Raw genomic sequence first — 25,615 nt, forward strand, 5'->3', positions numbered from 1 at the left:
GTCACCGGCAGGGTGACTTACCCCGAATGCAGGGGGACTGACTCCCATGAACTGCAGCCTGTGACCGGAAGGCACCAGGAAGGTGCCCTTAAAGGGACGTCCAAGTGGACCAGGCCAGAAAAGTGTCTGCCGGGAGCAGGCGCCGGAGCCGCTCTGTCCTCACCCTCAGACAAGCAGGAGGAACAAGAAAAGCTTCGTCACGGGCTCATCACCCGCGGGTCGCACCGCCTTTCCCACCAAGCGGCCAGCTTCATCGACACAACCTCTGTCAGGGTGTCCAACCTGTGGCCCCACGGGCCCAACGTGGCCCAGGAGGGCTGTGAGTGCGGCCCAACACAAAATCGTAAAAGTGCTTAAAACACAATGCGGTTTTATTTTTGCGATTACGTGCCGCAGTGAATTTCACGTGTGGCCCGAGACAACTCTTTTCCAGTGTGGCCCCGAGATGCCGAAAGGCTGGACACGCTGCCAGTAACTGGAATCTTCTCTGTTAACCTGCTTTAGAGCCCTCTGGACAGGCAGGTAGCCGGAGATCAAGTCAGAAACCCACTCTGCTCGTTTTCAAACCTTCTCTGCTTTAGTGAACGGGTGGCCTCCAGGCTCCAGGCCGATGGAGTTGGATACGCAGTGACGTCTTTATCGTTCTGCCTAGTTAACAATGTACATCAAAAAGGTAACATTTTTCAAAAAAATCCTCCTAAAATGGTTGAAGAAAATCGACCCCCCAGAAGGACCCGGAATGAGCAGGACGGGGTGCCCCGGGATTGGGAGACCCCAGGAGCTTCCGGTGTCCTCCGCCTGGCAAGGGGATGCAGTGCGCGCCCCCGGCTCCCAGCCCCGGGCGGCGTCCAGGTGAGCGTACCTGTGCTGTCCTCGTAGACCAGCGTCACGGCCCTCCAGCCGAAGTAGAGGACCAGGTCCAGCACCGCCCGGCTGATGGCCGTGGCGTCCGGGTGTAGGTTGACGTGGAAGGGGTCCCGGCCGTCCGCCGCGGCGGGGCGCCAGCGGGTGTGCACGTGGGGCACCTGCAGTGCGTTACACACGGACTGCACGGCGCTGGCGGAGGAGCTGTGCGCAGGGCCCAGGAGTGCGGCGACGCCCAGGGCCAGCTGGTCGCAGGCTGCGCCCGACGGGGGGTGGGAAGGGGAGGTGGCACAGGAGGGGAAGACAGAGAGAGAGAGAGAGAGAAGGCCATGAATTTCCCCTTTTCTTTTCCTTCCAAGATCCCCGCACCTGCGCCAGCACCCAGCGTCTAGCACCCAGACCCTCGAGCTGCTGAGTGCCAAGGATGGAAAGTGGGGCTCGTCACAGACACTTCCTGGGCCACGGAGGGATGCACTGGTCCACGTGCATCCCTGCAACCCACGGACACTAAGTGCAGTGCTGGCGGGTGACTCCTGGGGCGGCCAGCGGTGCCATGGGGAGAGCGGGGCTGAGGCAGGGGGTCCCAGGGAGTCATGGGGTCGAGGGGCCCCTTCAGGCTGCTGCGGCTCCTGTTGGAAGACCCCTGAAGACCATGGAGTGGCCCTGACACCCACTCGCGACAGAATGAGGAATCCGCCTGGCAGACAGGGGGGTCAGGAGACCCTGTCAGGCCCCTGAGGTCCCAGCCTGGGGGCGGAGGGGTGCACAGTTAGCACCCTTGCCCTGACCCAGCTGGGTCCCAGCCGCTGTAACACCTGACAAAACAGAGTCGACGTGCGTGTGGACATTAGTTCAACATCCATTCATTTTTCTCAGCGTAAGATTATGTACACTTACTGAGAAAATGTAGAATATTTAGAAGTGTGAGAAAAAGACGCCATGTAATTCCATCGTCTTGGGCTAATTTTTTTTTTTTTTTTGGTGTTCCAATTTATAAAAACAAATCGAATGATTGTTCAGATGGAGTCGGGCACATGGCTCTCCTCGCGGACACCCGTGGAGCCCAGGAGCACGCCTGCCGCAGCCGTTACATGCTCCTTGGGGGCGTCTGGTGGGGTCCCGGGCGGCGCGCGCCACCACAGAGCCAGCGCCTCTCACTGCTCCCGGGACTCACGCTGCTGCTGAGCGCCGGCTATCCGGAGTCCCGTCACAGCGGCTACCGTAGTTCTCAGAGTTCGTCTCAGAGTTCGTCTCAGAGTTTGCCCTGCCTCCTTGGAGCGCACATCCACCTCTAATGGCAGGGTACTGGTATTTTTAAGTGACTCGATGCGGATCGATCACATCCCCTCCAGAAAGGTCAGGAACGAGTCTCTTCCACAACCATGACAGTAGTGCCTTTGCATTTCACGCGGATGTAAAGTAGGGCTGGCACTGAATGTGGCCTCGAAAGCATTTCAAATCTATACCTTAATGCTAGTTCAAAGGAATTTGAAACTGCTGAGAGATAACTGAATATTTGAATCAGATCATGCAAAAATTATACATGAAACCGTGTTAATATTTATGAAGATGTCATTCTACAGATAAAAGTAAGTCGAAAAGCTGTAGAGCTTCTTCAGACTCGTCTAAGTTGATGCAGAGAGAAAAACCAGGAGGTGGAGGGCTGCCCCGGTGCCTGCGGGGCAGCCAGGACGGCCCTTCTGGGGAGACTTGCGCCCCGGGGCTAAGAGGCCGTGAGCTCTGCGTGCGCAGCCTGGAACTTCCCACTGTCCTCGGAAGGGCGTTTCCTGGAGCCGTTTCTGTGGGGGAGGGGCCACTGGAGAGCAGGTCTGCGAACGGCTGTTCTGTGCTGCGTGGGCTACAGACTGAGACTCCTGCTGGTGTTCAGCTCCCAGTCAGTCAATCCTCTCGCGCTCCCTGTGCCAGCAAGTCACTGGTTTTAAGCAGCTTTGGGGGCGTTTAATTTGTAAGCACTGGCGGGTGCTTCAGATCACAAAGAAAGCTTTCGATTTTATGTGGGCTGAGGTGTGGTCAGCTCCCTGAGGTATTTACTCAGCAATGTGGGTGTGTGCATGTGCGCACGTGTGTGTGTGTGTGTGTGCACGCGCGTGCGTGTAGGAGGAAGACAGAGTCAGAGAGAGGGAGGGAGGGGGATTTGACCCCTGGAGACAACTTGTGTGAAGACGCCTTGTGAACTTGAAAATGCTATTTGAATATAAAGTTTTATTGTGTGTTTAGAGACAACTGTGATCCATATATCGGGTTGCCCAAAAAGCCCTTTACATTTTTCCTGTAAAATAAAAGACACGTTTTTTATTTTCACCAATAACTTTTGATCTGGATATTTTGAATATATTGGCTATATCCCCTGCTGTTGGCTTCTACTGGGCAGAAGCCAGGGGTGCTGCTAAACATCTTGCAATGCCTAAGACAACCCCACAGCAAAGAATCATTTGGCCAAAAATGCCAATAGTACCAAGAAACTTCACAAACCACTTTTGACACATTCGATCAGTCACAGCTCCTTCTCTACACACTGAACGAAACTTTTTTTTTGCATTTCAGTTGCGTTTTTACCTTTCTTGAAATAATAAAGCATAACATGCCAAAAATGTTGTGTCTTCTTCCATCTTCAATATTAAAATGGCTGCACAAAAATTCACCAATTTTGACAGCTTTTCTTTAAATGCACTCTGATATGACAGCTGTCACAATACAATTTAACAAAATTGTTTGAAATGAAGTTACAGACAATTAAGCACCCCTAGAGCCATCGTGTGGAAAAAACCAAATGAACTTTTTGGCCAACCCAACAGTACATGCAACTCTATCTTTGAAAGAAAATACTGTTACTAAGTTCATGCCATAGAGAGAAAAAAGTCCTTATACTGTTTCTTTTAATCTTTGCTTCTGGGAAGCACGTTTCATGTTTTGTTTGTAAAGAACACAAGACTCTGGGAAGAGCACGTTGGGTGGGCACATCCAGCTGGGTTAATGCTATGTGGAAACAACCAGTATTATGCTGCTGGGAAGTCAGCCTGAACTTGGCAGTTGCTGCAGCCGATTTGTTTGGGTGTTTTTGTTTCTCTGAGACAAAGAGCTGCCAGCTCTGGGCGGGAGCAGCCTCCGCTTCCACTCGGAGCCCGGCCCGGAGTCCTGTGCGTTCTGGCGGGAGGCCGGGCTTCAGGCACTGAGCGTGGGGGTGTCGGTGCCCCACGCGTCTGGGGGCCCAGGCCCTGTGGAAGGAGTGCCTGCCGCAGTGTGGTTGGTGGGCTGAGCGGACAGGGGTGATAACTTGTAGTTTCAATTCGAACATTTCATGTGAAACGTCACACGGTGTGCTTGAGTGTGATGCTGTTGTGTTACCGGATCACGTGCGTGTGATTTTGTGATAAGAGGTTTTGTGATAAAAGAGGCGTTATTTGCTCTGGGCCCTGGAGGCCACTTTCCAGGAGCTTCCGGTTCAGAGGCAGGAGAGCCGCCTGCAGGGGTTGATCTCACAGGTTTAATCTTTTTAAATTTAACTCCGATTCCGACCGACCCACTTCCGAGGCGGCCCGTGTCTCCACTCGGGCACCTGCGGCACGGGCACCTGCGGCGTGGGCACTGACCGTTGGCCCAAGTGCCCCGTTGTTTGTTTCTTACTCCTCTTCCTTGAGGTGCGATTGACACCCGACGTTGTGTCAGTTCTGGCCTGCAGCATGTTGATTCGGGATCTGCAGTCGGCCCCTTTCTGCATACGAGCTCGTGGATGGTGAACCCGGGAGTTGGCGACCTGTTGAAATTCAGCGGTGAATTGAATGTGTCGCGGGCGTTTCCTTGCACTCGGTGGAGGCCACTGGGCGCAAAGTTTTGTTTAACGGCTCTGCCCTGGTTCACCGCGGTGTCTCAGCCTCCGGAGGGGACACCGATCCAGCCTGTTTGTCACCCACAGCCCAGCAGTGACTCGCAGAGGGGCGGGGCAGGGGCGGGGCCACAGGGTGGCGGGGCAGGCCCGGGGACAGCCAGCACCGCCCATCGGGACAGGGCTCAGGCTACCTGGGCCGTTCACACCCATGGAGCAGACACGACCCCCCAGATAAGCCGTGGGAAGTGTGGCCACAGTTACCTCTCCGCGAGGCCTCGAAACTGTCGAACAGGTTGACCCTCTGGATGTCGTAGGTCAGCGTGGTATTGGGCATCAGGGTGCGGTTCCTGTTAATGCTGGTGACTGCGAACTTGAACGCCAGCTCTTCCACGTTCACGGGCTCGTTTTCCACAGTTTCAAAAATCCCTCCTGCAGAAGCAAAAGAGATGCGTGAGAAGCATTAGTCTCATTGAAAGAAGAATATAAAGGGTTTGAGCATAAGGCCCGAAGCAGTAAATGCAGGCTGGTCGGAACGGACCCCGAACGCGGGGTCGAAGGTCGGGTGTCAGCCTGTGGGAGGTGCAGATAAACAGGCCCAGCTTCCCCGTGTGCTCACGACCTCACGTCCAGAGCTGGGCCGCTCAGCTGGTCCTCGACGCAGATGCATTCCCGGCGGTCCATGCACGGAATGACGGAAACGCAGTGGCCAGCGGTTTCCTGCAGGCGCACGGGAATCGTACCGTGGCTGGCGCAAGCCTGATGGGGCTGTGTCCTGAGCACAAAGCCCCTGAACTCAGGAGCAGACCTCCCAGAGCCTAGGCCGTGAAGGGACCGTGGGCACCACTGGGCGGGGCCCAAGGGAGACCCAGCCCTGGGAGACTCCGGAATGAAAGCGTCTCTCCGTTCTTGGTGGCTCAGACTCCTGGGTCACAGTCTAGCACTTTCCCAAGTGCACGAGCCGAGTCCCAGGACATTTTTTGTCTGTTGCTTTGCTTTGTTTGTTTTCAGAAGCCCCTTGGCCCTGCTCAGAAGCCTCCAATCTGTGGTGAAGTATGTCCCCACCCGCCCCCCGCCCCGCCCACCGGCGAGAACAACACTTGTCGACCCAAGGGTCTGCTCACAAGTCTCGTACAGAACGCCTGCACTTAAAGCCTCACCAGGGGGCCAGCTGTGACTTTGCCTCCCACGCTGCCGGGGGCCACGTAAGGATCACCGACTGCACACTCGGCGCTCTAAGAGCTGTCCTGCGGCCACGGACAGACACAGGCACGCGGCGGAGGCCTTGCACTTACTCCCTGATGTGCCGGCAGTCCCAGTTTCCTTGGAAAAACCAGGGATTGGGGCCCCTGGAGCTCAGGGCCTTGTCCGCAGCGCACTGCTCCTGGTGCGCTCCCCCCACAGAGGGTGCCTCCTCGCCAGAGGTCCCCCTGAGGTTTCCAGCAAACGCGTCTAGTCCAGACCTGATTGGTCTCAACATGCTGAGCTCTCTCTACTCAACAAACACACAAAAAACAGGGAACAGAAGTAAACATCTGTGGGCACAGGTTTGATTTCTGTAGGCTCTTTCTCAGGAAGAGGACCCTGATGGGCAGAGTCTAATTCACAGAAGCCCTTGGGTCCTACTTTGAAAGAATAGTAAACAACTATATACCTATAACTTTTAAGTTAAAACTAATTTTTTGTGCAATATTCTGCTCAAGTGAGTTTATTAAATAACCAGTCACAGTTGTCAGGTTGGGAAAAGTGAGGTTGGTATTGAGCTCTCTCGGTCCTTTCGGAGACGTCTGTGGCTGTCACGGGCTGGGGTGGGGTCACCTCGTGGTCTGAGAAACTACAGCCAGACACTGTGTGCTACCTGCAGGTTCATATGAGACATTTGCTGTGGAATCGACGTCAGGAAGACTTCTGTCCTCCAGTGACTGTGTCGTTTTCCTCTCTCAGACAAGGGCAAGCAGGTCTGTGGGGGAGGGTGGTCTCTCCCATTTTAACAGAACTGTTGGGGGGCGGGTGCTCCACAGCCAGGTGAGAGGCTCATGTCACAGGCACGATGGACATGAGGTGGGTCTACTGACTCACACCTGCAGCAGCCCCGGCTGGAGGTGAGAGCCCGGTGTCAGGGTCCCCACAGCCAGCATTTGCTCTGCTGGTCCCCGGCGCACGTGGAGAGAACCCTCAGGGGGCAGACCGTGTCTCCCGGGGAATCACCGCCCTGATGGGTCGGAAGCCTCTTCAGAGGCTCAGCCCGCGCTGTGCGGGGGAAGGTGATTGCTGGCTCAGACGGGAGCCCGCTGACCTGAAGGGGGCAGAGGAGCCAGAGGGTCTGTGTGGTGGGCCGTGGTCCACCCACCTCCTTTTCAAGGAGGATGTTTGAGTGCCAGGAAGAAAGTCACTGGAACATAGCTCTTCACGCCCCCTTTGCACTGAGGCCTTGTGACATCCGCGGTAGGAGGGACGCCGTTCCCCACACCGGTCCAGCTCACTCAAAACCACGAAGCCTTGTCTGGCCGCCCGGGTGCTGGATTTTACTATGCAGGAACGGGCAAAAGTAGGTTTACAGTGGTGAGTACGCAAAACAGAGTTTGTTCTTGTGTTATTGTTTATTCTTGTGCTATATATTGTTCCGTGTGAGCAATGGGAAGCCTGCTTTTGCAGCTCGGGCGCCCTGCAAACCCGGTGCCCCCAGAACGAGCTCATTATTGCAGGTGGCGGGTGAGCCCAGGGCGGGGGGTGGCCTGTCTGCAGACCCCGAGCGTCAGCACCGCTCGCCCGCTGCGCACTGTGTGCCGTCTTTTACGTAGAGCAGGACGTACGGGGTTCAAGGGAACTTTCTGGGGTTTTACCATGTGCTGAGCTTGTGAGCAGGTGCACGCTGTGGTTTTGGGGGCGATTTTCTTCCCTTCCTCCACCAAGCAGGCGTTGAAAATGGTGCATGAGCTCAGTGTCTACCATGCTCTCCTTCTTCCTTAGAGAGGCTGCTGGTAGTTCCAGAAGCTGCCGTGGGGCGAGGCCCAGAGCACCGGCAGCGACCAGGAGGCAGGGTCTGGCGGAAGTGGGGGGCGTCATTAGTGGGGTGCAGCGCACACAGCGGAGCCTCGTGCACGGAAGGGGCCGTGACTTATCATCAGACCCGTGTGTGGTCTGGGCCCCGCGTGTGCTTCAGTTCCCACTGAGCTTCCTTACAAATAGACCTCTCTGCCCCTCAGGTATGGGACTCGCTGGCTGGGCCTGTAGCACGGGCCGGGGGCCGTCAGCTCCGATAACGCTGAGTGGCCCGGAGTCTTCTGTGAGCATTGCTTCCAGGGCCTAATCTTCTCTGAGGACGGAATGAGACATTTTATTATTTCGGTTAGAATTCAGACTCGGCTCATCACAGAGCAGGAGGCAGTTAGTTGTAATTGGCCACTGGATGCATTCTTAAATGAGCTGAGGAGTGAATGCCTGGGGGGTCGGAGGGGCCCCTTCTCATTGCCGGTGACTCGGCCGAGCTCAGGGATCCATGTGCCCGGTGCAGACGCAGGCTGGGACCACAGCTCTCCTCCGAGTTCAGGCTGCACTCGGTGGTTTCACAGCCCAGGGGGTTCGCCCCAGGCTGCTGATGGGGCCAGCTCAGGGGAAGGGGCCACACCCTCAGATGAACTTGGCCCAGAGAGGACGTCGCAGGACTCAGGAGCCAGGATGGTGACCAGGACGAGCCTTCAAGGCATTTGCCTCCCATATACATTTTAGGGGGGGCACCCCAAAGCCGCTAATCAAGATAAACAATGTAACTCTCAATTTTAACATATCTGATAATGCAAACAACCAACGATGAGCAAAGCACTTAAACTTCGAACGGAGGGACTCGGCTCGCGGGCCTCCCCCGGCCCTGCGGTCTGCGGCTGCGGCAAAGCAGGGCGCTCCAGCTCCTTCCCACGTGAGGCAGCGGAGGCGCCCAGGGCGGACTCAGTCCACGGGAGGACGTGCCGGGTCTGAGCGCTGTGCTGGGTGTTGCCTCCCCGTTCGATTGTCCTGTGAGCCCTCCGACCAATTCCCTCACGCGGCCAATGCTCTCATCCCTGCTTCCTTGAGGAGCAAACTGAGGCCCAGAGACGTTAAGTTGATGCCCCTGCCCTGGCTGGTAAACGGTTGAGTCTGCATTGGAACCAAGCCCGGATGGGGACAAAACACTCACTTTCATTGATTATTTATGCACTGTCCCCCCCGCCCCCCACCCACAGGCACAGAATTAAGGGACGTAAGTAAAATCTACAAGCAAACACTCACGTGTATCTGAGACAGGAACACCGGAATGAGAAAAGCGACACTGCAAACATGTCTCCCGGGAAACGTACTCTCAGAACTGATGGACAGGTAAGAACCAGGCCCGCTGTGGGCGCCGCTGCTGAGATAGCGACGCCGAGACACCCGGTGACTCAGGGCCTCAGGTCCATCCCCAGGCCTCTGACTCAACGGTGGCTCCACGGGAGGACGTGAGCCTCGTATCGTGCAAAAAATTTACCGAATGACACCTTTATCATGCCCAGGATGGAGCTCTGAAAGTGGCAGGTGTCAGGAGCCCTCGAGCACCGCGAGCCTGGCTGGGTGTGTGGGCAGCTGGCCGCAGAGACCTGCCGAGTGCGCACGTGTGGTCTGAGTCCCTGGGTGCAGCCCACCTGGCCCCGAGGCCCCGCCCAGCTCCCCCAGCCCCTGCCCGGCACACTCCTTGCTCCGACTCCGTGGGGAGAAGTCAGGAGAGGAAAACCGGGAAGGCCGTGTCCATAGGGACGATGACGTGCAGAACTTACAGGGGCGTCGCTGTCGCCTTTGCTCCAATGTCGGGCTGTCAGAGACTCGACTTCAGTGACGTGGGGGTGGATGAAAGTTCCCGCCTCGGGCCAGTGGTTCCGTTACATGTTTGATGCGGACGGAGCTCTCTCCTAACGACGGTGTGTGTTGTGGAGTCTTTCCCTTCGTTCACTCGAGCGGCTGCTCCCTCCCTCTGTGTTAAGGGCCCACTGAGCGGTGGGTCCGCAGCAGAGAGGGGCCCCATACCCCCCTCCTGCCCCAGACGCCCAGAACCTGCACATGCGCATGGAGAGGTCTCTCCTGAGCAAGAACGAGGTGCACGGGGCGGCGTCTGCCCAACACACGGAGCAGGCCCCTGGGAGAAGGCAGGAGACAGAACCACCAATTCAAGGAGACCCGCGCCCTGTGCTCATTGCGGTGTTGTTTGCAGTGACCGAGGTGTGAAAGCAGCCTAGTGTTAGAACGACGGGTGCACGTGTGTCCCCTGTCTGCACAACGGCATGTGACTCAGCCACACAAGACCGGGACCCTGCCACACAGGCCACAGGGAAGGACCCAGAGGGTGTCGTGCTAGGGGACACACAAAGACCAAGACCACGTGACTTCGCTGACACATAAAATCTGGAAACAAAATGAACAAAACAAAACAGGAACAGCCTTGCAGAAACAAGAAAGGGACTGGCTATTACTGGGGGGGGCGGGGGGAGACTGAGGGGCCCAAACTGCAGTTAGAAGGTGAGTCCTGGGGGGTAACTACACTAGTCAGTAATGTCGCGGTGATTCCACGGCGGCAGCCGGTGACAGATGTGTGAGGGCCGTTCCGTCCTGTGCACGAATGTCCCGTCCCCACAGTGCAGCGCTGCTCCGAACAAGGCCTGCGTGTCAGTTGCACGTTGATGACAATGTAGTGAAATGAACAAACACCAGGGCCACTCCCTGGCGGTGGGAATAGCTTGTGAATATCTGTAGGTTGCGGAGTCGGAAGAGTGTGCAGCGTTTTCGGAACCATGGAAATAAACAGTTCACATCTGTGCCCCAAAGAAACGGTCAACAGGCAAGATCCCGGAACTTTGGGGGTTTTCCATCAAAACAATGACTGTTTTGAGCTTTAGAGATCAGAGTTTGTGCCTTCACATTCACCAGTTTTTGCATTTCTTTGTAGGAGTAGAATTTTTCTAAAATCAGGACTGTACTCTTTCTGAAGGACTTAAAGCTCACAGGTTCCAAATATTCAACTAGTCTCCACGAAAGAAGGTGGGCACGTGGGTCCCGGTGGCGGCTTCTCCCTCCCGCAGCTCCGTCTTCGCTTGCCATCAGAACCCTTCGCTGTGGAAGCCCAGGCGTGTCCACACTGCCTCCGACAGCAGCTTCTGCGTGACTCGGCAGTCCCACTGTGCTCGGGCAGAGAGATCCCCATCTCCCGTGGGTGCTGGCTGGAGCAGAGGCAGAAATTCCCCACAGGACCCACCGGCGTAACTCACATTTCAGGACTTGCAAGCAACTTGTCCCTTTCCCTCTTTTTAAAGATTGTTTCTCTTCACTTGCTTACAAAATGTATTCTGCAGTCCAGAGCCAACTTCAGGGATACAGGTTAAAAGCTGATTATGTCAGAAGGTCATCTCTGAATTTCCTTCTTCGTTTTAGAAGTGTTTTCAAATAGGGAAGGCACCTGAGCTGCTCCAGACTTCACTGCAATCTAGACCCTCTGACTTCTAATTAGTCTTCTGATCATGCTTCCTACCTTGTGAAAGGGGTAGAAAATAAAATTATTTATCCAGGCAATAAATAGACTCTGCACCGTGGCCTGTCAAACCAAAGCCCCGTGAATCATAACTGTTAGGTCATTAAATGCAAATACGGTTTTTGTTTCTGAGACCGGGTGTCCACATTTCTCAGCTCATTGCTGTGCTGTTTTTCTTCCTGTATGAAATACAGCTTCTCTGAGGTCGAGCCATTACTTGCTTCTGTTCGCACCAGTGTCAGGACGGAGTCTCAGCCTCCTTCTGGTTCAGAAGCCCCTCCCCCTGGTCCCCGAGCTAGGCTGCACGTCGTAGGGGTGCAGCTTCGCTGCGCAGGCACTGCACTCGGCGTGGCCATCTCAGGTGACAGAGCCCCCCGGAACACGTGAGTGGCTAAGACTAGGGAGCCCACCACAGACTAGACTGAAGCCCTTAAGAGTTTCTGGACAGCCGGTGGGCATGGGACTGTGGGGTGCTTCCAAGGGTGAGAGGGTCGTGCCACCTGCAGCTGGGCCTCCAGACAGTGGTCCCCCGCCCCCACCGCTGGAACCTTCCTGTTCGGCTCCACGAGAGATCGCAGCTTTCTAAGTGCCGCGCGGCCTCGAGAACCATTGCTGGAGTTCCCACCCCGCAGGCACGGCAGGGCAGCAACAGCCTGCTCCCATCGAGAGCCTGCGACTAATGAACATCCAGAACTACCGGCAATGAAATGCTAATAGTTTATTTGGGGAAATTGGATTGTACCTGAGGTTTAGCTTGTTCTTTATATCTATCTCAATTTTAACTTTTCTTCGCATAACATCAATTACTTGGTAAGAAGATATTTTTATTAGTTTACTTGTGAAAATGCATAATTTGGGTATTTGCCACTTTAAATGAAAAAATAAATTCTATTCATTCCTTTCATTGTGAAATTTGTGGATGCCAATGCATTCTTCAACAAACAGGTTGGATTACCAGCTGATGGAATTTTATGGTCTTTAAAGAGGTGCCTAGTAGAGAATCTTAACCACTAAATTTATCAATAGTGTTTATTTTTTAAGGAAAATGTGATTTAATTTTTCATGGTGTTTTACCAATGCGGCAAGCTGTCAGCTTTCTTTTACTCATCAGCAGTTTTAGGGTAATTTCTCAAATTTCCAAGATGATAAAAATCAGGGGGTGTGTGGCAAGGAAAGCCATTAAAACACCAAAACAGATAAACAGCTTCCTAGGACCTGTGAGTGAGAAGCAAAGAAATTCGTCATCCACTTTCGTCCCCTCCGCGGCGGGTTCTTGTCAGAGAAGGGGGCACTCCAGTGGAGGTGAGTGTCCAGTGCTGTGCGAGCCCGAAGCACAGTGACAGTCACCGAGCACGGAACCCCGGCCGGCCTGCGCCCCTATTTCAGGTGGTGCAGAGTGAGCGGGGGCGGGGGGGTGCTCCTGATACTTCCACCCTCCGCCCCTTTCCGACTGCAGCACAGTTTCCGTCTCGCTGCACTTTGTGAAGCTTATTCACACAACTCCAAGCAAGGAAGCTGCCCTTTCTTCCTCAGCGTTGGCCTCGGACGCCTACATTCAAGCTGTCAGAGCGGCAGCCGGGTTCACAGGCTCTGCCCCGCACTTGCCACCATGAGCCGACATAATGAGCCAGCACGGCCGTCCAGCAGGGCTCTGCGCTGTCGGTCTGAAGGGCTGTGTCCGCTCCCAGGGACGCACGTCAGCAGTTTTCTTGAGACTCACTTGGGGACGTGCGTGGCAGGTGATAGCTTTCCCCACCTGCCAAATCAGTGCTGATGGCTTGGCCGTTAACTAGCTTATTCCTCCAGCACAAAACCAGTCAAAATGGTGTTGCAAGGTCCAGAATTTTGCAACGGGCTCATTTATATGGTGTGGAAAATTACAATTGCTCTAATGACCCGTGAAAAACGCCTACGGCGCTGGCACCTGCTGGGGTGCAGGCAGAGTGAGGTCAGTGTCTTGAGATCTGATCACACAGTCACCTCTCCGGGGGATGGGCTCCTTCATCCGCTGAGGGCTGAGTGCTGAGTGCCTCGCTCTGGGCTTCGGTAGCGAGCCCGAGCGTGCAGGGAATGCAGGCTGTGCCGGACGCACAGCCCCGGGAGGGCTGAGTCACACAGAGCCCGGGCGTCCTGTCACCGGGGGCCCGATTCCACAGCCGCACACGGGGAGGTGTGGTGTGACGGTGCTGGCTTCTTTGTAAAGAGCACAGCCATGTTTTCAGAAGGCTGCATCTCCTCGGTGGTGATGTAAGAATACTTAGCTCACATCGACGAAACACACCCTTCCTGCGTGGCGTGGGACCGTCGGGTGGAAGAGCAGACAGGCTCTGATCCCCCACAGAGGGTCTCACTTAGGGGCCCCCAGGGCCCAGGTGAGGGCTCCCCACATCCTCGCTCTGGGAGCGCGTGTCCTCTCAGCTGGGTGTCCTTCCTGTTTTCTCCTTAGGGTGGGGACTGGGCATTGTTGGTTCAGCTCGTTTTCACACTGTTGCGTGATTCCTCACGGAATCCAGTGAAATCCTGTACGACAATCCCGAATCCCGCCACACTCTCAGTCTCCCGACATGTGGGGTGTTTACAGTTATCTGGATGCTTAGGCACCTGCAGGGTCACGGAGGGCCGGTGACCCTGTGTGGTAGCCATTCGGTGAGCAGGAAGGAGCCGAAGGCATGGGGCCACCATCAGCACAGTGAGGAAGGGCCTGGCACGCGGGGACACTCGCTTCTCTCCTGTGTAAACCCCGGGCAGCACCGCCCTTGGGAGGGGAGAGGGGAGTCGCTGGCTGTGTTTCCTGTTTTCAGACCTTCAGGAGTCTCCTGCGGCGAGAAAACGTGCCATCCCTGGGTGACCGTTCTCGTCGGTGCTTCTGCGGCCCGGGGAGGCTCCCGCGTGTAAGTCCCTGCGACCCAGACGGGTGCAAACGCTGCACGTGGGGCTGAGGCGCGTGGGGGGAGCAGCAGGGGTTTGCGCCCACCCGCCTCCCCACGCGGTTTAGACACGGACACGGGGCCCACCTGCCCGCTGGGTTGTCGGAGCTCCGCACCATCGGAGCCGCGGCCGCATTGTCAGAAACTTCATTTAATTGTCCATAAAACCACCGAGGTGCAGAGGATGAACCGTAATAGCCTGTAATTACAATTGTGTGTGAGGTGTGCCTCACGGCCCATTACAAAGCCATAACTGTAGTGTAAAAACCATAAAGTAGGAGAACAAAACTTGAGAACTTCAAAATAAAAGTGCAGCTTCGGTGGCTGTGCCGTGGAGCCCACCCTCTCCCCGAGGTGGGTGATGGTCTCGCCCGACTCCCACTGCAGAACAGGGGCGGGTTTCTGGGTGGTCAGACTTCCCCCGGGGAGTCGAGGAGCTGGCGTGTTAGTGCCTTTCCGAGAAGCCGGGGCCGCTGTGGGAAGGCGGCCGGGTTTGGGGTGAAGGATGGCTGCCGTTCACACATGTCAGCGCAGGGGATTGAGGGGGGGACTCTGCGCACCGCCCCTCCCGCCATGAGGCTGAGCCCCTGCTGCTCTGCGAGGCTGCGTCCGCCCAGAGCAGGGCCCCAGCCCGCCGGACAGATGCCCCGGGGGACGCGGTAGCGGTGGCGCACAGTGAACTGTAGACGGAGCTGCAGCCGGGATTGAGATGTGCTTTCCTCCGATGTCCGTCGATGTCTGCGGTGTGACGGACAGCTCTCCGGGCTCTGGGGGCGCGAGTGGGCGAAGCATGTCCCTGCTTTCAGGAGCTGCAGCCGCGCAGGCTGGCGGCAGGCCCGGCTCCCTCCCATTGGAAGCCCTGTATTTCTCCCTTCCACTCGCGTAGAAAATGTTTCCGAGCCAAAGGTGTTGCTTCATTGCACTCGGAACCTTCTATCGCCCAGGGCAGCGTGCCGGTAGTGAGAAGAGGGCGCTGGACGTCACCAAGCACTGCGCGGCCACCTTTCAAAGGTGGCCTGTGAGTAATCAAAACTGGGAAACATCTTTGAAGAGAGCAGTTCCCGGCCAGGTCCCCGGAAAAGGGGTCGGGGGAACGGAGGTGAGGAGCCGTCCCGATTGCTCACAGCACTTCAGGACGGCGAAGCGAAGTAGGAGGGGAAAGCCACTGTCCCTGTCCCTCACTGTGGCTCGGCAATGGCATTAAAAGTCTAAGGACCTAGAAAGTGGGGAAGGCCATTGGGAACAGCTCAGTCGGAGGTTACGGTTCATGCTTCAAGTTTCATCAAAGCAAAACTCTTCGCGTTCGTTCAGCCAGGAACTCAAATAGGTGCCGGAAGCAAGCAGGACGGGTGGAACCTCCCGACTCCTGGCTGCAGAGGGAGGTGGTGGCAGCTGTGGGGGCGGTTTCCTCCTGGGCCACACCTGCAGTTGCTGGCTGCAGGTGCGTCCCCCCCCTCGGTGTCTTTACCGAGCAAACGGGCACAGCACTCTGAGGACAGTATTTTTGTCCTCAGAAAAAGTCATAAAAATCAGATAGAATCTGAAAACTGCTATTATTAGTCCTAAGGCTGTGTTTCATATTAGTTTAATTATGTGTTCAATGGGCATTTTTACAAAAGAAAAAGTGTAGTTGAGACGTTAGCATGGCTTCCGTGGGTCACAGAGCGTGTGTCACCGGCCGAAGGGAGCGTGGCATCGTCAGGGCGCGGGTGTGTCAGCTCTGCGTTCGTTCTCCACCTGCGATGGGTCCACGTCCATGTGAACAGCTCCGTCTGTCCAGGAAGTCCCCTCTGCAGTGGCCGGCCAGACCTTGCCCTGGGTCCTGGCAGAACGCGGGCCACTTCCAGCTCCGACATCTCCGTCTGAAGCGGAGGGACACCCAGGGCACACTCCCACAGGATGGGAGCCCGAGTGCAGACTGTTCAAAATGGGATTTTGCTGGGTGTAGCTTCAAAGTGCCCACTTTGCATTTCTGCCAACAGAGCTGGTCATTCAGTCAAGAGATTGGAGAGGAGGTGCTGGGGCAGGAGGAAGCGACGGGGGTCGGGAGGCTGGGAATGGGAGGCCAGCCCAGCATGTGGTAGCCGAAGCCCCATAGGTTGCCGAGGGGGAGAGGGAGCTGTGCCCACCGCCTCCTCCCAACCGCACTCGAGGCTGGGAGCTGACCCGCCCTGTAGGTCTGTGTTAGCGTTCCCCCTCTGTTCATCTGTAAGACCCTGTGCTGTTCCGTCGGAGGAGGCTGAGGTGGCCCCCCGGATAACCCACGCTGCTGAGCTGGGTCTGTGTTTTCCCCAGGGGGGCCTGGGGGTGCTGGCGGCTGGCTCGGGAGGTCGCAGGGCCTCGGCGTGGTGCAGTGACCACGCAGGGTTCTGGGCGCACTGCCAGCCGCACCCCGTCTGAAGGTCTGAAACGCAGGCTGGGCAGGGTTTGCAGCCCCCGGCAGCCCCCCCGAGGGGGCACACCCACCTGTTAGGCTCCCTCTAGCGAGGCTTTCTTTACACTGTGTTGATTTTGCTCTAAGCCCTGCTGCTCCTCAAAACGTCAGTTCACTGGGTCGTGGGAAGCCAGTCCCCCAGCAGCTGCCTGGGTGGGTATTGGGAAGCGGCTGAGCGTGCTCGGACAGACGGCCCAGGGGACCGACTCACGGACATGTCAGAACCCGGACAAAGCTCTCGAGCCGGCTGCGCTGGGCAGGAGCAGGGGCCCGGTCACGGAGATCCCATGTGCTCACTGATCAGCGATGCCGCACGCGTGTTCCTCGCCCCTCACCCGCACATGTGTGTGGGTGTGTGCTCACTTCTTTCATAAAGTCGTCTTTAAAAACTAGAACATGCACCACCCGTCCGCCTTTGAGAAAGTCCCACTCGTGCGTTCAGAAACACAAACGCCTGCCCAGGTGTGAACTCCGTGACGCCGGAGGGACGGCGGTCGGATACCTACAGTCACCTGGGGACAGGCGTCCTGTGTGGCGGAGTGGCCCCCAGAAAGGAAACCCAAGTTCACGAAGAGCCAAAAGTGAGACTTTGTGCCTAAGAGATTTCCAAAAATACGTTGTGTGAAAGCAATTAATGATGCACTTGAAAAAAATGCATGACTTTTTCTTTTCCATCTAGTTTGACGTCTCCGAGTGGCCCCTGAGAAGAGGCCGTACTGGAGAGAGCAGGAACTCCTGGGTTGTGCAGGGTGACAATTTTTAACATGCCTGCCGGTCCTAAGTCACCATAAAGCAACCCCTAAAGTCGGAGAATTTAACGAGTGCTTGGCCATGTGCTGCCGTTCTCTCTCACACAGTTGTGTTTCAGAAGAAACACAACCCTTCAGATGGCGTTGAAAGCATCTTCAGAAGAGACTAGATTGCTCTTGTCAACGACACCGCAGCTCTCTGCAGCGTTTCACGCCAGGACGCATTTGTGCCAGACCAGGCCGTGCCGGGGCACAGACTCCCGTGTAACAGCACTGGCTGGTCCACGTGGGGCTCACTGAGAGCACCCACGGGCGTCTGCCACGTGCGCACCGCTGCGAGGCAGTGGGTGTGCAGGGTTGAACCACGCTGCTGCCTGCAGGGGAGTGACAGCCAGTGGAGGGAAGAAGACAGTGAAGGAAGGTGTTTAATGTGACAATAGGCGGTGTGGCAGCTGTGGTTAAAGATAGAGCAAGGGACCCAGGGGACAGGGATGAGGGCGGCCCTAGGTGGGAGGCTCTGGGTAGGTGACCTTTCAACAGGGGCCTGCTGGGACGATGGGAGGAGGAGGAAGGCTGTAGGGAGAGGGTTCGCACTCAGAGGTGTGGGGGGTGCGCCGAGGGGAGTCCCATGGCCGGTCCCGTCTGCGCAGAGCTCGAGGGGTCGCAGGAGACGGGGAGGGAGAAGGCGAGGGGCGGCTCGGAGGACTGTCCACTGTGTGGATCGGCTCGACTCCAGGAAAGATTGCTACAGGGATGGAAGCTCCAGAAACCAGCTCCTTCCATGCGTGGGCCGCCGGTCCGTCCCGTAAGTGGCTGTCTCTGGCCACGTTTGGACTTCGGAGCCTGAGGTTTGTGGTGTTGATCGGACCCCTTGGCATCCAGGGCCCGCTGGTGGATGTGCGTTTACTGGAGTTTGGGTGCAGGTCTGGTCCCAGGATGCGCAGAATGGGCAGCGGCAGGGGCAGCGTGAAGGGAAGCATCCTCTCGTCCAGGAAATGTATTTTAAAAACATTCATGTCAGGGAGAAAGCCTTTCCTAGTTCCATCCCTGGAGTTCTAGAACCATTTTTTAAAACGTTATGTGGATGACACAATAGGTAACGTAAGTGTAAGCAGGCAGTAGCCCTCCCAGGACACAGGCGTTTCTTGGGGGCACGGCGGCCTTTCGGACACATTAGTTTCGTGTCAGGTTTTCAGAGCTCGTGGGCTGAGCCACCTGTCAGAACGTGACCGTTTTTATTAAACTGTCATGTAACTTACCCGTCAGTTGCTTTTCTCGTGCAAAATCTCACGGGATTGTACGTGTTCCCACAGGGAGCCTGGTGGGAAATTGATTGCCGTTGTCCCACTTGGCCCCTCTGGGGTGCGTGGGCACACGCTTGCGCTTGCCTGTCACCGAGGCTGTCCGCACTTCCCAGCCCTTGGCTGTGGGAGTAAACCGTCCCTTGGAGGGCTCCGGGTGACACGAGGGGGTACAGGGACCTCATTCACAGCGATGTGTCGGAATGAAGTTCACGGTGTTGTGTCAGGGGAAGGCTCTCACCATGTGCCCTCGAAAAAAAATAAGCGAGTCAGGGAAACCCTGACGCGGAGTTTACTGAATTGAATGGTGCTTCACTTTTGCAAGCCAGGTTCTGTAAATGAAAGTAGGGTCCCTCACGCAGACATGATGGAGTTTATTTCTGTTTTTAAAAGGGCTTCCTTCTTTCTATGCTCCCACGTTCGCACGAAGAATCGTTAGTGCACAGCCCGTGGCTTTATTAGAGACCTACTAGGTGCAATCCTAAGCAAGGAGAGGAAGGAAGGGTGACGATCCCACAGACTACTTGGAAGAACGGTAAAGGTTTGGGTTGGAGACACAGGGAGCCGATTCTCCAGGTACAACACTCCTTTCCTGGAGTGACACCACGTCACGTGGCAGCCACCCAACACACGTTCCATGTCTGTCTCCGAGAAGGGAGCCCGGCTCTGCCTGGACACGTGGGCTTTTGTCACCCCGAGCACCCACCCGCACTGCTGGTTCAGTAAATGCATGGAAGCCATGTGGGTTTGCAGATAAATTTCTTAAGCTTCTTGTCATGTGGAGTTTTAAAGTTTTTGATTGAGTCAAATTTATCAGTGTCTGAACCTGGATTTTCTTACACGTGGGTTATAAAGAAATTCATGCATGTTTTCTTTTAGTATTTGTGTGGTTTAATTTTTTTGCACATAGATATTTAATTCATTTGGAGTTGATTTGCATATGTGGAATGACTCCACAGTTTCCAATTATCCCCCCACAGCTATCCAATTTTCCCCAGAGTATTTGTTCAGAAACATGTCCTTTCCTTGTTGTTCTGAGATGCCACCTTTCCTGCCCCAGAGTGCCGCTCCGCCCTCCGCCTCGCTGCTCTTCTCTCCCTGGCTGTTCCTGGCGTCTCGTTAGGGGCACGGGGGTGATGTGTTCGCACTTCTGTGACCAGCCCTCAGAAGCACACGTGAAGAGAGAAAGCAGTAAAGCAAATGCAGCAAAATGTCACCGAGTGGTGACTCTTGATGGGCGTTCTTTACAGGGTCGCGGCGACTTTTCTTGTTGTCTGTACATTTCCGAAACACAATGTTGGGAGAAAAATCAAAGACATCCGTTGGGGGAAGTCAGAATGGTTCACGTTCACCCTTCAGGGGAGAGTAGTCAGACGTGGGGGTGGGAGCCATGTTCCTCAGTGTGTGCTCTGAAATACTAGTTTGTTTTAGTTCAAACAACCTAAATTCAGGTCCTTTGACCAAGAGGTGGCAATTCTGACTTCTCTTCTTCTCTCCGCTCTTTCTCTGGAGGTTTCCGCCTGCATTTCAGCTCCTGGGCTAGGGTGCTGTTCTGCTGGAGCTTGGCGGCCTGCGCCCCCTCACCTGCGCACTCCGACTTCAGGCTCCCTTTCTTGGCGCTGTGGCTGCCAAGCAGGAGGCGCGAGAGGAGGGGGTGCATGTCCCGCGCAGGTGGCTGCCACTCGGCCCACGGGCACCCACTCTCTCTGCTCGAGGGCTTCCTTCTCCGAGTCCCATCGGCTTCTCCTCCTTCGGGCCACTGCTGTCCTGCAGCCGAGCTCAGTACCACCGTCCCTTGTCCTGAAAAGCTTGTCCGTGGTTTTCAGGGTGGCGCTAGGAGTTCCTGCCAGGCGCTCCCATGACGCACCCAAACGCAGAACATTTCAGGGAATGTTGTAATGGCCTAAAGGGGACTAATGCTGATGGGGTCCTCTGTACGTGGTGAGGGCTTTGGGGTGCTCTGATTTCCACATCAGGCCCATGGGCTGGTGACGTTTTGACCTCAACTCTAGAGAAGAAGGAGGTGGGCTCAGGAATGTGGTCATTTCCTGTCACAGGCAGACTTCAACACAGGTCCCGCCCCCCAGTGCCCACATCCTGTGTGGCCCCGCCCCCTGGATCTGGGCCTGCACGGTGAGGGCGTCTGAAAATCAGAAAGCAGGACGAGGGAGGGGCGGGCGTCCCCTCCGTGACGCGGCTCCGAAGGGCTGTGTGTTCACATTGCCAGTGGATCCTCTTCGGCCGTCTTGTTCCTTGTCCTCAGATGGAGCGAGGTAGGGGCTGAGGGGGCCCCTAGAGCTAACTGCCAGCGGGGGCTGCAGTCCGACACCCCTCGAGGAGTCGACTCCAGGACACGGCCACGTGGGCAAACTCGGCGGCCGGCCCGCCCGCAGGGGAAGCTGCAGGTGAGACCACAGCCGTGGCTGTGACGGCGCCGTGTGCCCAGACGCCCGGGAGCTGTGAACTGACCGTGAGTGTGCTGCGCCGAGCTGCTTTGATTTGGAGTGAAGATGGACAACTACGTGTAGCTAACTCGTACGTAATGTAGCAACAGCTGGTCCTCAGGAGACCCTCAGTGCCCCCGGCTGGAGGCGCAGTGGAAGACATGGCACAGCGCTGAAACCCGGGGCTGATTCTCTCTGAGGAATTTTTACGCCATTCTGCCTGGTTATCAACCAATTGCTTCGTCTGCATTGAGACAGATTCTGACTTTTCTGCCCAGCCCTTCGCCCTGAGTCTGGTTCTTTGTGTCCCTAATAATTAGAGAATGAAAACCGGGTCCCTGAAACACAAGACTTTGTGCTGTGAATCAGCCAGTGGGAGCCAGTTTTTTCCACTCCGTCTTTCTTGGGTAAAGAGAGGCGGCCCCCACGCCAGCTGTCCTCCGTGATCCGAGGGGGCCGCTGCAGCCAGGGCAGAGGGGTCAGGGGCAGACCCGAGGCCTGCCTGGGGCCCTGCCTGCCAGGAGCAGGGGCAGCGGCTGCCTGAGTGGTCCCGTTTCCACTTAGTTTGTCCTCTGTCATCGGTCTGTCTCATCTATCTGTCATTTATCTCTCTGTCTGTCTGTCTGCCTGGTTGGGTTTCTCTCACGTGACCCTGACTGACACAAGCAGGAACCCCAACATGTTGCTTCCCTTATAATCTAAATACAGAGTATCTATTTGAAACCATAAACTCGGTATTTTATCACACTGCAGTGGCTGATGAAAATACCTGTTGTCCGCTCCCGTCTCTAGATGAAGCCCGGGAGAAGGAAGCTGTCCCTGGAGGCCCCTCAGTCTCTTCCTGGGTGGGTGTCCTCACGGATGGAGGCACCAACTTAAAGGGCAGGCAGGTGGCCTGACCTGGGGGCCCCAGGCACCGAGAAGGCTGACTTCCGGCTGAGAAGGAGCAGGTGGGACTCCGGGGAGAGGAGGTCTGTGTCAGCATCACTGGGGGTGACCAGGTGCTGCAGGCCAGGCCCTGCTCCCGATAGTCAACTAGCTGACTCCCACTGGTTCCATCTTTCCAGGGGGCAAATGCCCCACCATGTTTTTCTGTGTGGGCTTTGGGGGCACAGAGCTTAAATGGCTTGTCCTGGGACGTGGTAGAGTCATAGCGGCCACAACGGGAGCGTGGTGTCCAGAGCGATGTGGCCGCAGAATGGAAGCTCCTGTTGCGTGTGGCGGGGGTGGGGAGGCAGCAACCTGGGCAGGGGAGCCGCTGCCCCTGAGGCAGGAGGCCTGGCCGTGGATGGAGGACCAGACGGGAGACAGCACACTGCAGGGAGAGCTGGTGGGTGGGAGGGTGGGAGGCGGATCCTGTGAGCAGAGCACCGGGCAACGCGTCAGTACGGGGCTGTGTCTTGGTCACTCTGCATCTCTAGGACTTAGCATGGTGCCCGGAGAGCAGTCCTGTGTGCCCCCAGTACCTTCCATGAGCTGACTAGACACGACAGGACGGCGCTTGACCAGGAGCTGGCCACACGTTATAACACAAAGAGAAACGCAAAGCGTGGCGTCCCCAGGTGTCTGTGTGATCGAGGCCGAGGTTGTCGTCTAAGGTCGTCGGGTTTGTTAGACCCTCTGAAACATCTCAAAAACATGACTGGCTTAAGTGCAAGGGGGACCCAAAACCCCGGAATCATCTTCTGGAGGGTGGCCCCTTGTGGTCCAGGCTCCCCCCGCTAGGGGAGTGTTCTGGGAACCATCCCTGTCAGTGCACCAGCTGGCGTTGTTGTGAGAGGCTGCGTTCAGCCTCGGTGAATTTTTTTGAAGACTCTTTCAACACGTTTGCCCATTTCGTGGTGGGGGATTTACAAGCACACCTGTCCACGCCGCGCTGAGTGCTCAGCAGTTTCTGACCAAAAACGGCACAACCCCATGCCCCTCCCCCCCTCCTCACCTATTCAGGGTCCACTCAGTCAGGACCCCGTCTTGTATTGGGCAGGCCCAAAGCGTCGGGTCGTGTGGCTTTTTGCTGTGAAATAAGAGACACATTTTTTGCTTTCATTGATTGATTTGGACAGTTTGAGGATGTTGCTGTCTCCTGCGTGGTAGAACATTGATTGTTCTCAGTTAATGTCTTGGCTGGATCTCTATCAACTTCAACTGGTCTGCCCGACCGTGAAGCATTGTCCGGTGAGAAACCTCCCGCGTGAAACTTCACAAACCACTTTGACACGTTCGATCAGTCGCGGCACCTTCTCCATACACGGCACAGATCATTTTTTGCGCTTCAGTTGTGTTTTTACCTTTTTTGAAATAATAAAGCATAATACACCAGAAATGCTGTGTGTCTTCTTCCATCTTCAATATTAAAATGGCTGCACTAAAATTCACCAATTTCGATAAGTTTTTTTTAAAGCACGCTGATATGACAGCTGTCACAATGCAATCTAACAAACTTGTTTCAAATGAAGTGAAGGACAACTAAGTGCTACTAGAGCCGTCGTACAGGAAAAAATCAAACGAGCTTTTTGGCCAACCCGATACTTCTGTGGGCCTTTTCTCCTGTCCTGAAGTGTTACAGACTGGAGGGTGAGTTGTGTTTGACGGCGGAACAAGAACCAAGTTTATTCTTCTGTTTCAGTAAGGGGTGAATGTCACCCGATTGGCATTCCAAGTCCCCAAACTGAGATAAGACAAGGCGACTAGGACAGGTGGCGGGTGGGGCTCGGGCCTCCTGCGATGCCCTAAAGACCGTGCCAACACAGCAGGGCCCCCAGAGCTTGCCGTCTGCTGACGAGGGCACGCGCACCTTGACTTCAGCGCAGCTTGGGCGCTCGATAGCTTTTGGTTTGCAGTAGTCTCTCACGGTGGAAGCTGCTGGTGCAGAATGTTCCAGAACCTAGTGTTTCCTGAGCGCATTGCAGGTGCCACGTAAAGTGCTGGTTAAATGGACAAAGGAGTTAGTTGTTCAAGAAAGACACGATTGCTTTCAGATGCTTTGGCTCTGAACCCGATGTGGGCCCCTCCAGGAGCCACATCAGGAGCGGGGAGAGCGGAGGGAAGCGTGGGGCCACCAGGCTCAGCCTGGGGCTGGAGGTGACACGAGGCCAGGGTGCCCAGATGCGCCAGGTGTTTGGGAGCTGGGAGAAGGAGGTGCCGGAGCTTCCTGTCTTTTTATAGGTTGTCGGAAGAAAGGAGAAAAACACGTGGGTGGTGGAAGTATCATCCAAGGTTAAGCACCACTTTCTCGTTTAACAGCCCAGAGAAAACCTCATTCGCCCCGGAAGTGGGGAGCAGGGTCTTGCAGGACGCACCGTGACCACGTCGTACGGCTGCTGGGGCCCTCCAGGCGGAGTTAGTCAATACCACCTCGCAGCGTCCCCGGGGTCCCTGCCTCCACGAGACAGGACTCTCCCTTCTGCAAAGCCATCTGGCCCTGGTGGCAGCTCAGACGGTCCTGTTCCCTGAATGTCATTTAAAGGGAACTGCACCGAAAAAAGATAGTTAACTTCTGCAGACACGATTTCTAAATTCAAAATCGGATGCCCGAATTCTGTGAGCAGGTCACCAGGGAAGAACCCCCACCACGGCCGATCTCTATTCCCTCCTGAGCCAGTGACCTTATCGTCAGGGTCACAGGTCACTGGCGCGTGGGTTTCCACACAGTAGCTCAGATGAGGGGAAGGTCTGCCGTCCTGGAAAGCATCAGAATCAGAGAGATTGTGGACTCGCTTTCTGGTAGTTTGGACACAAACGTTAAATTCGTCGTATACTCGAGTGAACATTTTGTCCACCCGCAGTGGATTGCGCAGTGGAACCGAGAGACATCACGACCCTGGGCTCAGAAGATCTAAGGACTTCAGCCTTCTGCCCCCAGACATTTACAGAATGCATCCCAAGCCCTCTCAGACATTCTGCGCTTCAGGACTGGCTTTGAGACCTAAAGCCAATAGGGTGAAATGAAGCATTCTTTTCCAGTGGGGGAGAGAAGTAGCAAAAGCAGATTTCTTTCAGAAGACCATGACCTCTGACCTCTGCCCCTGCACTCCCCTCCAGTGGCCCCGCCCCTGGCAATGACGCCTGCAAGGACAGAGGGACACCTGAGGGAGAGACAGGAAGTCAAGGACCTCTGTTCAGTCCCACGTTGTTAGGGCACCTGGTGTGGACATGCAGAGTGGAGTCCGGGGCATTTCCCTCTGCCTACGGCCTGTGATGGACCTCGCCTGGGTTCTTCTGCCTGCGTTTGGCAGCAGGGATGACGCTCTCAGGTGAGAGGGGCCTCACTTCTCCACTGTGCGGTTTCCTTATTTTCTTGCCAGGGGAGGCCTGCATACTGGGAATCAACACTGGGATTACTTTGGATTGATAGGTGAGGGACACAGATCTGAGGATAATTTTGTGTGGATAGTGGTTCGTCCTCCATCTCTTTCTGATGCAGACGCATCCCCCCAAGTTCGTAGGCCGTCCCCGGCCTCCCGATGCAGCGAGAGCTCTCCTGCCAGCACTGTGTGGCCCTTCCTCTTCCGCCGATTCCAGCT

The 25,615-nt window shown here is 55.9% G+C and overlaps 1 protein-coding gene across 2 annotated transcripts in view; it reads right to left on the reverse strand.

Moving 5' to 3' along the window:
• The window catches only part of GRIK1 (glutamate ionotropic receptor kainate type subunit 1), a 215,120-nt gene that overhangs the window by 88,665 nt on the left and 100,840 nt on the right, over window positions 1-25,615 (reverse strand). For both annotated transcript variants that reach the window (XM_071220170.1, XM_053916544.2), the window contains exons 2-3: window positions 4,973-5,140; window positions 863-1,120 (exon numbers count right to left, since the gene is read on the reverse strand). In XM_071220170.1, the coding sequence (XP_071076271.1) occupies window positions 863-1,120; window positions 4,973-5,140 (426 nt within the window). The remainder of the gene's footprint in view (window positions 1-862; window positions 1,121-4,972; window positions 5,141-25,615) is intronic.

The sequence above is a fragment of the Desmodus rotundus genome, chromosome 2 (assembly GCF_022682495.2).
Source record: "Desmodus rotundus isolate HL8 chromosome 2, HLdesRot8A.1, whole genome shotgun sequence".
In the NCBI taxonomy this organism is placed as follows: domain Eukaryota; kingdom Metazoa; phylum Chordata; class Mammalia; order Chiroptera; family Phyllostomidae; genus Desmodus; species Desmodus rotundus.